The following is a 13,081-nucleotide window of genomic DNA, read 5'->3' on the forward strand; positions in this document are numbered from 1 at the left end:
ACCCATTATTCTGTATTTTATATAAGATTAATTTCATTCTCTGTGACTGGTGATCTTGTTTTAAAAAAATTCTAACTTATTTCAGAACATAAACACATGATTTAGGTTTCCGAGTCATTAATTAATTGATTTGTAATACTGACAGAAACTTAAAGGTTTCCCACAAGAGGTCTCTCTTTTTTCCGTAGATAGCTGTTTGTTGCCTTTGGTTTAGTCGTAAGAACACAATGCATTTGAGTTACTGAGAGAGACAAAAGCTTCAAAAACTTGGTATTTAGCTTGAGGAAATAAGGCATGGGAGCTCGTTATTATTAAAGAAATTGTTCGACTACAAGCATGAAAACGGGATAACGATAGACAGATTGGAACACATAGAGTTTATTATCATTAGTTATATTAAGTTTATAGTTTTGCAATAGGCTTTATCATTGAATTTGTGGGTCACTAAGTAATAGCTATTACGTCGGACAAAGGTTTCTCTTCATGAAAATGGGCAGAACGTACCTAAAATCAGTAAGAAGTTAAATGAGCTAACTAAAGTTGCTTTGGGCAAATGTTTAAGCTAAAGAAATTATTTGCTTACTGGGAAAAAATTCTTAAAAAGCAACACTATTCATCACGATGAAGGAAATCTTCATCTATCGTGAAAGGCATTTTACTTAACAATAGTTAACCAATATTCCAAAGAATACTATTAGCAGTCATACACACATTTTCAATCAATATTCCAGTGCAAATACTGTTCAATTTGTTTATGTTGTTAACAATCAATTGTTGTTCAATTTGAACCTAACTCACCAATTCTTGAAAAAGAATATTTGAACCTAGCACACCAAGAAGAAAAATGAAGGGAAAAATATATAAGTCTGTCTTGTTTTCTTAATTATTGACAATTGCAAGAAATAAAAGCGCAATACTCCTCTCAAATGACCTGAAATAGGATTCACACCTTTGTGCTTACGGCTCTTCTGGAATAGTTAAGCCAGCGTAATAGTAACTAATTTGAGGGGAATAAAGTACGGTCAAGCTAGCATAATAACTAGAGAAACAATATTTAAGTTTTGACAAATGATAATCTACCTTATGTTTGAGGATTTTAAGATGGAAAAGTCTTAAAAAGAGGGTGAATGAAAAATGGAGGGAAAATGAAATTTTTGAGTAAAATTTTAAGTTTCTCTCTCGCTCTTCTTATAGCTCTTAAAGAGTTAAGAAGAAGGTAAGCTTAGCGCCGTCATCGCTCACTCGGCTGCAGCTTCGGATTTGGTTAAATGATTGATTGATTAATTTTTTGGACCAAATTTATTTGTTAATTGTGAATATTAACGTAATATTATCCGTGTTTGTAACAGATATTTTCCAATTCGTGGATAGAATCCAAGTGTCCAACCAATTCGGCCAAGTGCATGCTCCATTGTCCATTGGCAGCCTAGTGCTCCATGAGCAAGTGCTCCTTCCATCATGTCAAGTGCTTCTTCCATAACAGTCTAGTGATTGCTCCACCGTGAGTGGTGGCTGGTCATTCTCTTAATAGCTGACTGCACTATAAATATGTGCAGTAGCTGTTAGAGCAAGGACACACAACACAAAAACTGAACGGAAAAAACGGTATAAGAGCTGTTAGGAGAAGGCACAAGCAAAAATGAAATTGAGAGTTGGTTGTCGTTGATATCCTCTTTAGTAAGAACTCAACATCGGCTATAAATTGTAGTCCTTCCTCTCAGAATTTTCATTCGACTTATGAGTTCTCCTCCCTTGTTTTGCATTGTTTTAAACTACAAACAAAACAACCGTAAGTGTGATTTGTTGCCGAACTTTGTGTTCGCTGAAACACTGGGGTTTGAAGTACTGCTACACCAGTGTGTAATTCGTTCTATCCTGGGAGGAAATAATCCATAACCTTGAGTACTAGGAGGGGATTAAATTTCTTAAGGAAATACTGTGAATTCAGTGGGCTCGAATTAATTACTGTTTCATTTATATTTACGTTTATACGCTAACGTTCTTTTCTCTAGAATTATTATTTACAAATACAGCAAGTAAGAAGATAGCAACCAACAAGCTTAAGGAATTTAACATCTTTATTTCTGTATTTGTGGTATACTTACTGCTCTGGAGACTAAAACCTTTGTGGTTTTGTCTACTCCCGCTTTTGGAGGTTAAAGCCTTCGTGGCGTTTTGTTGGAGAACTTGCAGTTATGAAGACTAAAACCTTTGTGGTTTTGTCTACTCCCGTTTTGGAGATTAAAACCTTCATAGCATTTTGTTGGAGATTAAAATCTACGTGATTTTTACTCCAGATTTAAAGCTTTTGTGGCGGTTTGTTGGAGATTAAAATCTACGTGATTTTTTACTCCAATTTTAAAGCCTTCGTGGGGTTTTAGTGGAGATTAAAATCTACGTAATTTTTTACTCCAGATTTAAAGCCTTCGTGGCGGTTTATTGGAGATTAAAATCTACGTGATTTTTTTTTACTCCAAGTCTAAACGTTTATTAAACGTTTGTTTGTGTCATTCTTTTACAGAAAAAATGACGAATGACAACGAAAACCAAACTGGTCTGATGGTGACTGCCAATGCATCAACATGGTTTCTGAAGAAGGGTCAAGCAAACATGATTGAAAAACACGAAGATATTGATGACTTGTGTGCTATGGAGTGGTGGATTAATTCTGGAGCTACTCGCCATGTTTGTGCTGTGAGGGAAGCATTTTCTACATATGCTTCTGCTGGACCAGAAGAGACGCTCTCTATGAGAAATGCTGCTACAGCAAAAATTGAAGGATATGGGAAGATATTTCTCAAGATGACTTCTGGCAAGGTCATGACTTTGAACAACGTCCTTCATGTTCCCGAAATTAGGAAGAACTTAGTCTCTACCGGACTTCTTGTAAAGCACAGTTACAAGTGCATTTTTGTATCCGACAAGGTGGTGATAAGTAAGAATGAAATGTTTGTAGGAAAAGGTTACCTTACTGAGGGCCTTTTCAAGCTGAATGTAATAGTTGTCGAAACTAATAATAAAACTTCAGCTTCTTCTTACTTACTTGAGTCAAATGATTTATGGCATGTACGTTTGGGTCATGTCAATTATAAAACCTTGCGGAAAATGATTAACTTGGAAGTATTGCCTAAGTTGGAATGCAAAAAATCAAAATGTCAAATATGTGTGGAATCTAAGTATGTTAAACATCCTTATAAGTCGGTTGAAAGGAATTCAAATCCTTTAGACTTATTCACACAGATATTTGTGACATGAAGTCAATACCATCTCGCGGTGGAAAGAAGTATTTCATAACTTTTATTGACGATAGTACTCGATATTGTTATGTTTACTTACTTAATAGTAAAGATGAATTCAATAGACACATTCAGGCAATATAAAAATGAAGTTGAAACACAACTTAACAAGAAAGTCAAAATGATAAGAAGTGATAGGGGTGGTGATTATGAAACTCCTTTTGAAGAAATATGTCTAGAATATGGAATTATTCATCAAATAACAGCCCCTTACACGCCCCAATCCAATGGGATTGCGGAAAGAAAGAATCGTTCATTAAAGGAGATGATGAACGCATTGTTGATAAGTTCTGGTTTGCCACCAAACTTGTGGGGGGAAGCCGTTTTTACGGCTAACCGGATACTAAATCGAGTACCCCATAGCAAAACACAATCCATTCCCTATGAAAAATGGAAAGGAAGGAAGCCCAGCTTGAATTATTTGAAAGTGTGGGGGTGTTTGGCAAAAGTGCAAGTTCCTAAACCCAAAAGGGTAAAAATAGGATCGAAAACAATTGATTGTGTTTTCATAGGATGTGCGACCAATAGTAAAGCATATCGATTTCTTCATAAATCAAAAAATCCCGACATTCATAATAATACGGTTATAGAATCAGATAATGCTGAGTTCTTTAAAAATATATATCTGTATAAAAAGGAATACGAGTTGATTAGTGAAGGATCTAAACGATCTCTGGAAGAAACAAAAGAAAGTACATTTAATCAGGGGGATCCAAGACGTAGTAAACGTCAAAGAACGTCTACTTCGTTTGGACTAGATTTTGTGACTTTCTTATTGGAAAATGAGCCTCGAACATTTAAAGAAGTTATGTCTTCTTCGGAATCATTGTTCTGGAAAGAGGCAGTCAATAGTGAAATAGAATCCATATTGAACAACCATACATGACAATTGGTTGATCTTCCTCCTGGAAATAAACTTTTGGGTTATAAATGGATTTTTAAAAGAAAAATGAAAGATGATGGCACTATTGATAAATTTAAGGCAAGACTTGTTGTCAAAGGGTGTAGACAACGAGAAGGTCTTGACTACTTTGATACATATTCTCCAGTGACGAGAATTACGTCCATACGAATGCTAGTAGCTATAGCTGCAATTTATGGTCTTGAAATTCATCAAATGGACGTAAAAACAACCTTCTTAAATGGAGAATTGGAGGAAGAAATCTACATGGAACAACCTGAAGGGTTTGTGGTTCCAGATAAAGAAAAAAAGGTATGTAGACTTGTTAAGTCCCTCTACGAACTAAAACAAGCACCCAAATAATGACATGCGAAATTTGACCAAACAATGTTGTCAAATGGTTTTAAGATAAATGAATGTGATAAATGTGTGTACATTAAAAATGTTCTAAATCACATAGTCATTGTTTGCCTATATGTGGATGATATGCTGATAATGAGTAATGACATTGCCAACATAAAAGCAACTAAGCGTATGTTAACTAGCAAGTTTGATATGAAGGACTTGGGAGTTGCGGTTTAATTCTGGGGATTAAGATCCAAAAGACTCCTCAAGGTCTGGTATTGTCACAATCTCATTATATTAAGACAATACTTGAAAAATTCAAGCACTTAGGGTTTAAAGCTGCAAAGACTCCAATTGACGTGAATCTTGCATTAGCAAAAAACAAAGGCCAAAGCATATCACAATTGGATTATGCTCGTGTATTGGGATGCTTAGTGTACATCATGAATTGTACACGGCCAGATATAGCTTGTGCTATAAGTAAACTGAGTCGATACACGAGCAATCCAGGTCAATCTCATTGGATGTCAATGAAACGAGTTTTGGGATATTTGGAACATACCCAAAACTTTGATTTGCACTACAGTAAATATCCTGCAGTGATTGAAGGATATTGTGATGCAAATTAGATCACCGGTTCAACTGATTCGAAGTCCACAAGTGGATATGTATTCACTATTGGTAGAGGAGTGGTATCTTGGAAGTCGTCCAAACAAACTTGTATTGCCCGCTCTACAATGGAGGTTGAGTTCATAGCCTTAGATAAAGCCGGTGAAGAAGCCGAATGGCTCCGGAATTTCTTGGAAGATATTCCATTTTGGCCCAAACCATTGGCACCAATATGCATACATTGCGATAGCCAAGCGGCAATTGGAAGGATTGGGAACGTTATGTATAACGGTAAATCTCGTCATATACGACGAAGACATAAAACCGTTAGGCAACTACTCTCTAGAAGAATTATCACGATTGACTATGTAAAGTTAAGTGATAATGTGTCAGATCCACTTACAAAAGGCCTAACTAGAGAGGTAGTTGAGAAATCATCGATGGGAATAGGACTATGGCCGAGAACAAGTCATTGTGGCGGTAACTCTACCTAGAAGACTGGAGATCCCAAGATCTAGGTTCAAGGAGATCAAACAAAGTCATTAATGACAGTTCAACATTGTCAACAAAAATTTTGGTCCATTCTCGTGATGAGACAATGTTTAGTACCAGGGATAAAGCATTAAGGCTTTTTAATAATTTCTAAATTTGATACGGGGTATATCAAATAGTGTATTTACGAGATGACACGTTTAGGAATCACCTATGTAAGTGTGAAGTGTTAGCCGCTTCAAGGAGAATTTTGCAAGGCCATTTCTCTACGCACTTATGAAACCAGGCGATGTTCATGGCTTAAAAGAACACAACAATGAGAACCAAAGACGGTTAATGGTTGATTGTGTGACTTATAGTTGTCTAGGTATACACTAAAGTTCGACGGTTCAAAGATATCAAATTTACTGATCGGCCGTGTATATCCAACATAAGTTTACTACGGAAAGTTAAAAGGGAAACCTACTTATCCAGATGCAATTAATTCTTGCTTACAAATCACACAAGTTTTTCATGCATACTTCCGTGATATAGTCATTCCCCATTCATGTGAGTATTGTTGAGGATTTTAAGATGGAAAAGTCTTAAAAAGAGGGTGAATGGGAAATGGAGGGAAAATGAAATTTTTGAGTAAAATTTTAAGTTTCCCTCTCTTGAAACATTGTCCCATATTGGAAGAGGAAAAAGATTTTGGTGGCTATATATACAATTGATCTTCTTGTAGCTCTTAAAGAGTTAAGAAGAAGGCAAGACTCCCGACGTCGTCGTCGTCGCTTGCTCGGCTACGGCTTCGGCTTTGGATTTGGTCAAATGATCGATTGTTTGATTAATTTTTTGGACCAAATTTATTTGTTAATAGTGAATATTAACGTAATATTATCTGTGTTTGTAACGGATGTTTTCCAATCCGTGGATAGAATCCAAGTGTCCCACTAGTTCGGCCAAGTGCATGCTCCATTGTCCATTGGCAGCCTAGTGCTCCATGAGCAAGTGCTCCTTCCACCATGTCAAGTGCTTCTTCCATAACAGCCTAGTGATTGTTCCACAATGAGTGGAGGCTGGTCATTCTCTTAATAGCTAACTACACTATAAATATGTGCAGTAGCTGTTAGAGCAAGGACACACAACACAAAAACTGAACTAAAAAAATGGTATAATAGCTGTTAGGAGAAGGCACAGGTGGAAACGAAATTGAGAGCTTGGCTGTCGTTGATATCCTCTTCAGTAAGAACTCAACATCGGCTATAAATTGCAGTCCTTCCTCTCAGAATTTCCATTCGACTTCTGAGTTCTCCTCCCTTGTTCTGCATTATTTTAAACTACAAACAAAGCAACTGTAAGTGTGATTTGCTGCCGAACTTTGTGTTCACTGAAACACTGGGGTTTGAAGTACCGCTACACCAGTGTGTAATTCGTTCTATCCTAGGAGGAAATAATCCATAACCTTGGGTACTAGGAGGGGATTAAATTTCTTAAGGAAACACTGTGAATTCAGTGGGCTCGAATAAATTACTGTTTCATTTATATTTACGTTTATACGCTTTTCTCCAGAATTATTATTTACAAATACAGCAAGTAAGAAGATAGCAACCAACACCTTAGCGCCCCTAAACCATTTTATCACTCCCTTCTATTTGTTTTTTCACCATCCCCTCTACCACCATAATCGCCATCATGAACAACGGAGTATTAATTTTCAGCTAGTCAACTCAGATCAAATCGAAGTATCTGAATAGTATGAACTTGAATGTCCATCGACAAATTCTTTGAGCACCCGGTTCTGCAAAAAAAAACTTCAATTAGTCACCCCCAATATCCCGCGCACTAGTAGTACATAATGAGATTATTTAGTTTCTCGAGGAAGAGAACTTCACCTGAAATTTGAGAAGCTTCGGATTGTATTGAATCCAATGCGAGCGATGGTGGCTAAATGGTGGTGGAGATGAAGGAAATCTTAGTGGTGGTAAAAAAATAGAATGGAGGAGTAAAATGGGTTAGGGGCGCTGAGGTTGCATGCCACATAGCATCCACTTCATAAAATATTAGTGTCACGTAGGATTGGATATCTACCTAGAACAAACTTAGCGGTAAATGGGTACATTTAAATCAATAGTATAACCGCAGGGGTATATTTAAACTCAAAGTATAACGGGGAATATATTTAAACATCTTCTCATAGTACAAGAGTATATTTGGTCATTTACCGTAGAAAGAATTATATACAGTCAGATCTCTATAACACTTCATTATAGCAGCAAAAAAAAGTATAGAAACAAATGAGACTATTATGGAGAGTTGACTCTAGTTCAATAATGTATTAGTGTGCTCCTTAACATGGTTTAGTAACTCAGTTCCTCCATTAGTTAATACTCCCTCCGGTCTACAATAAGTGACCAATTTGCTTTGAGCACACCCATTAAGGAAATATTAAATTCTAGACGAAAATAGTTAGTGTGACTAAACTACCCTTCATTAAATGTTGCACAATAGTTATAGTAGCACTTACTTGTCTTCTCAAATGTGAGGAGTAAATGGCTTTTTAAGAATACGTACATAAGGGTAATTTTGGAAAAATAAATTAATTTTTTTCTTGATTATATAAATGGATACTTATTTTGGACCAAAATTAAAAAGCAAATTGGTCACTTATTGTGGACCCGAAGGAGTACAAAATAATCATACTTTGTTGTGTGCTACTATTAATACCAAATTTTTATTGTTTTTCTAGCTTCTTGGAAAAGAGAAAGGGAAGGTCTTAAGGCAAGTTATTTACGCAGATCTAATACTTGCAACACAAGTATGATTTAAAGCTTTGTCGTCTTAACTAATGCAGGAGCATAGAGAACTGTTTCTACCAACGACATCTGATTACAAATGACGAAATCAGATTCACTAGACTACCCAATTACAAGACTTAATAATTTTACGAGCAAGGGGTGGTAGAAAGATCGGGATCCCCCTACCTCTGACCAAAAGTCTCGAGTTCGAAAAGTAGAGAATCTCTTGGTAATGAGCGCTTTACCCCGGCTTTACCTAATGTGTAACTAGACCAGTCAGGTAAACGTAGAGAATCTCTTAGTAGTGAGCGCTTTACCCCGACCTTACCTAATGTGAAACTAGACCAGTCAGGTTAGTGGGTTTCGAGTATCGGATGCCCAAAAAAAGAAATTACTTAAATATAGGCTTAATGAAGATTTCCTCGTATTCAGAATCTTTTGAAGAAATAATTTCATTAATAACCTCGGTACAATGTATAATGCAATTGCAAAGTATTTTTTTGTAGTGATGTCTCCATTGAATTGCTAACTTCCATCTCTCTATTGACCTTCTAGCTACACTTGACAGGACATAAATGTCTTCACTAAGCATATCCTTGCTTTCCATGAAAGCACAAAGCTCACTAGCAAGTGGTGGCGGCATCTCTTCAATCTCCACGAGTTGATGTATATCCTGAAATTTATCAAGGATGATGAGTAACTTACCGTCTTCTTCAGCAGTAGTTGGAAGTATGTCCAATGTTGTTCTGCATTTCTTTGCTAGCCATCTCATTGCAGCAACTTCATTATGTGTTGAAAGTCGGTTTCCTGAATAAACAAGGTGTAAAAGGGACCTGCGCTTTTTTTGAGGGACTGCCCACAATCGCACTGTTGATAGTAGCGCAAAGGATGGCTTCCCATCTGGCTGAATATAGAGTAACTCATTCTCCCATGAACAGAGAGAATACATATCTGGTTCTAAAGGTATAAAAGCCTTGTCATTTAGGTTGTCAGTCAGAAGAAATCCATAATGTTGAAGAAGCTCCAAATTTGTGTAGGTTCCGTAGCTTAGCAGAACCTGCATCAAATCAATAACATTAGAGGCATCAGCGCTACTCTTACAAGCTAGAAACAATAATGCAAAGGGGAAATGGCAAACTGTCTTGATAATGACACTGGATATTCAATGCATGACATTCATTTCTGTAGTTCTTAATTTCCAGAATATCACATACTAGTAGTGTCAGTCTGTCAGACAAAAAGAAAGGAAAAAGTATTAAAAGGGAGAAAGAATTTCAGTATCACCTGTTCTCCTTTCTGGTAGTTTCTTCTAGCATAGATACAGTATGAAGAAACGTCTTCCTCATATCCAGCATCTATTAGCCTATGGGCTGCGGCCAAATCAGTTGCTGATTTAAGCATACGGTCTTCTTGCAAAGAAAAGGCTTTTCCAGCAACCTGATCTTCAGAATTAGATGTTTCCTCTCCAGGTGCTGCGTAGTTGAAGAAATCTCCCACAGGGCATAAACATCCAGCTTCATCCCAAGATATATGCATGGTGCGCGAGGATATCTTCAGCGAGAACCTTTTTTAGGTTAAACTATGAAAATAAGAAGAAAAACGGGGAAAATATAGCAAGTAGCGGACAGACACTGAATCCTCAAGTACATCATGAATCAAGACAGAAACGACAGACAATGCTAAAGTCCACCATGAATCAAGCACATCATACGTATATCTTGCGATGAGGTTAAAGTTCAAGTACATCATGAATTAAGACAGAAAAGACAGACAATGCTCAAGTCCACCATGAATCAAGCACATCATACATATATCTTGCAATGAGGTTAAAGTTCAAGTACATCATGCATTAAGACAGAAAAGACTGACAAGCTCAAGTCAACCATGAATCAAGATTCAAGCACATCATAAATATATCTTGTGATGAGGTTAAAGTTTCTAATAAGAAATGGTTAACTAAAATAATTTTAGAAATTAGCTCTTATGAGTTGATTCCGTACTTACAGAACCAGAGGCCCACACCCAAGCCTTGAGAGTCAGGAGCTGTGGCTTGAGCTTGAGATCATGCATAAGCACACTAGCTTCTTTCCACTCTGCTTCGGCCTTCAGAGAAGCCTTTTGTGCAGCCCAGATGGCATCATCAATCTAAAATCATTAGAAATAATTCAGATGAAGCCTTTTCGTGGTGAATTTCAGTCAACTAATATGACAGACATTAGCAATGCAATGAACAATAGTAGTGCTTGACTGCTTGTAAACAAAGAAATAAATTTTAGCTTGTAGGGATTGCTACAAACTTGCAATGCTTGTATCTCGAATTTGCCAAAATCCACAAGTGTGTCATAGCTGCGAGGGAAGTGTTTTAGATAGGGCCACCACCGAGAACTCTTTCCCTTGTTCACTTCATTTAACAGTGCAACAGCCAATATCTGCAGTAACAGTAAGTTCAGAAGGCATAAACATCAACTTGAAGGAACCATCTGTATGGGTCAAAATCCCCCCCTTAGAATATTCAGGGCGAGATAGCATTACGGGAAGAATCCTCAAGCCGTCACTTGTTAAGACGGTCCGAGAAGCCGCACGGCCCGCGGTCAAAGAGTCGATGAGAGTTGTAGTCAAGGTGTCAACAAGGATTGAGGTCGAGGTCGAGTACGTTCGATAGGGCAGAAACGGCTAGTTTTTGAGATAGGATATTAAAGAGAATATTCCCTTGGATATTCTCTACACTTGCACTTTTGGGGTTTCTTGGAAGTATGTCCCCTATAAATAGAAGAAGAAACAATGATAGAGGGGATATTGATTTTCTTTAAGAAAAGCACTTTGACAAAAAGATTTAGTCTTCACTCAATACAAAGATCTACTTCTCACTAAAATTCTTATTTATACTTTATCATCAGATCCGATAAATCCTCGATTGTTCTAGGATTTGTCTTTCAATCATTGTCACATGGAAGGTTCACTTATTCCGTCTTTTATTGATTGAATCATTCCCCTTATCTACTTAAATGCCATTTATTATTGTCTATTGGATGTTATATGCTATTGCTACACCACCGCATGAACACCTGTTAATTGCTTTTTCTAATATTAAGATCTAAGGATATAATTATTAATTAGGATTGACCTTTGTTTATATAAATTTAATTATTTGAACCAAGATTTATATTTTTGGTCAAACACCGTCATCACTGGCCAAAAAAATCACAAACTGCAGAGTAGGTGGTTAGCACTCGGACTGTGGAGATACGAGCAAAAGATTCACTTGCACAACCAAGGTAGCAAAGCATTTACAACAAACATTTGAAGAAACTACAGACTCAACATAAAGGTCAGGCCTTTCAATACTATAGTAGCTTCTAATTTGTGTTGTTTCAAATTTGTATTAACTTTCTTTAAAGCAATGCTTTTCTCTACACTATCCAAAGCTTTTCAACACTTAACAAAAATTCACTTTGAACAACACCTTTTCACTTAAAGATTTTCATTTCAGAACGTTATCCACTCTCGTGCAGATGTAACAAAACTTTAACTCTCACCATAATATGGTGCACAAACTAAATAGAACACTTAAATTGGGGCAGTGAGTAGTAGTTCAGTGAACGGAGAAACTTTAAGCCACAGTTCTTTACCCAATTTGTTGTAATAACAACTGATAGCTCCATAATCTTTTATAGTTGCAGAAACACGTCGAGTTAACTTCACACTACTGGTTGAGCATATAAAACTCCAAAAAAGTTTCTGCCTTTAGTCCAAAAAACGCAAAACCCAAGTTCTAATTCTTAAATAAAAAGAATAACCTGAGTGGAGGAGAGAGAAGGGTGCTTCTTGACAACAATTGACAGCACCTCATCGCTAATCATAAGGCTTTGACTAGTCATTAACGCTCCGTTTGGAACTTTAAGAATCAATTCCCCTTTCCTAATATCACGAGCTGCTGCTAAACCTCTCCTGCAACATCAGAAAAATCATCCATTCATCACCATGCGTATATAACATATTCATAAGCAGAAAAGAGTTTTGATTAATATATATATACCCTCCGGCATCAGGGAAATTAGAGAGAAAAAGGGAGTGTCCCAAACATGAATCTGATTGAGGGGTTGAAGTTAAAGGAGTGTCTGAGATTCCTAAATCAGCTGCCCATTGCAGGAAGCTCTTTAGGTTCAATGCTTCTTCCATGGCGGCTTCGCAGGGAAGCTGTGGGCTTTTCCCTTTCTTCTGTTAGAGAAAATGCTCAAGGGTAAATTAGACAACTACTTCATCAACTCCAGCGTGGAAATAACAGCTGGCAGCCACTTTTAAGCATAACATTTAAAATATATTTACAAATCATAATGTATTTAAAATTAGTCAATTTGTTCAAACTTCATAATCTCGTGTCTTAAAGTTTAAAAATTATATCCAAATTTTGAATCTTATGTCCTGAATTTTAAATTAATAGTTCAAAAATTCAGGGCACTTAGGGTGTGTTTGGTATGAAAATATTTTCCGGAAAATATTTTACAATTTTTCCATGTTTAGTTGGCTTAAATCTTTTGGAAAACATTTTACTCATGAACTCATTTGGAGGAAAATATTTCATTATCAAGAGAAGGAAAAACATTTTCCAAAACTCCTTCTCAACCTTCCCCACCCTCACCAACCCCCCTCTCCAAAAAGGT

The 13,081-nt window shown here is 36.7% G+C and overlaps 1 protein-coding gene across 1 annotated transcript; it reads right to left on the reverse strand.

Annotated features, from left to right (window-relative positions):
- Nucleotides 1-8,827: 8,827 nt before the first annotated feature.
- Nucleotides 8,828-12,690, reverse strand: LOC107769658 (protein SET DOMAIN GROUP 40-like). Its single transcript, XM_016588896.2, is given in 7 exon segments — nucleotides 8,828-8,848; nucleotides 8,851-9,477; nucleotides 9,705-9,971; nucleotides 10,425-10,565; nucleotides 10,718-10,849; nucleotides 12,218-12,368; nucleotides 12,457-12,690. Coding segments are annotated over 7 exon segments (1,482 nt in total). The 5' UTR covers nucleotides 12,600-12,690.
- Between the last annotated feature and the right edge of the window lie 391 nt (nucleotides 12,691-13,081).

This window comes from Nicotiana tabacum, chromosome 3 (genome assembly GCF_000715075.1).
Source record: "Nicotiana tabacum cultivar K326 chromosome 3, ASM71507v2, whole genome shotgun sequence".
NCBI lineage: Eukaryota > Viridiplantae > Streptophyta > Magnoliopsida > Solanales > Solanaceae > Nicotiana > Nicotiana tabacum.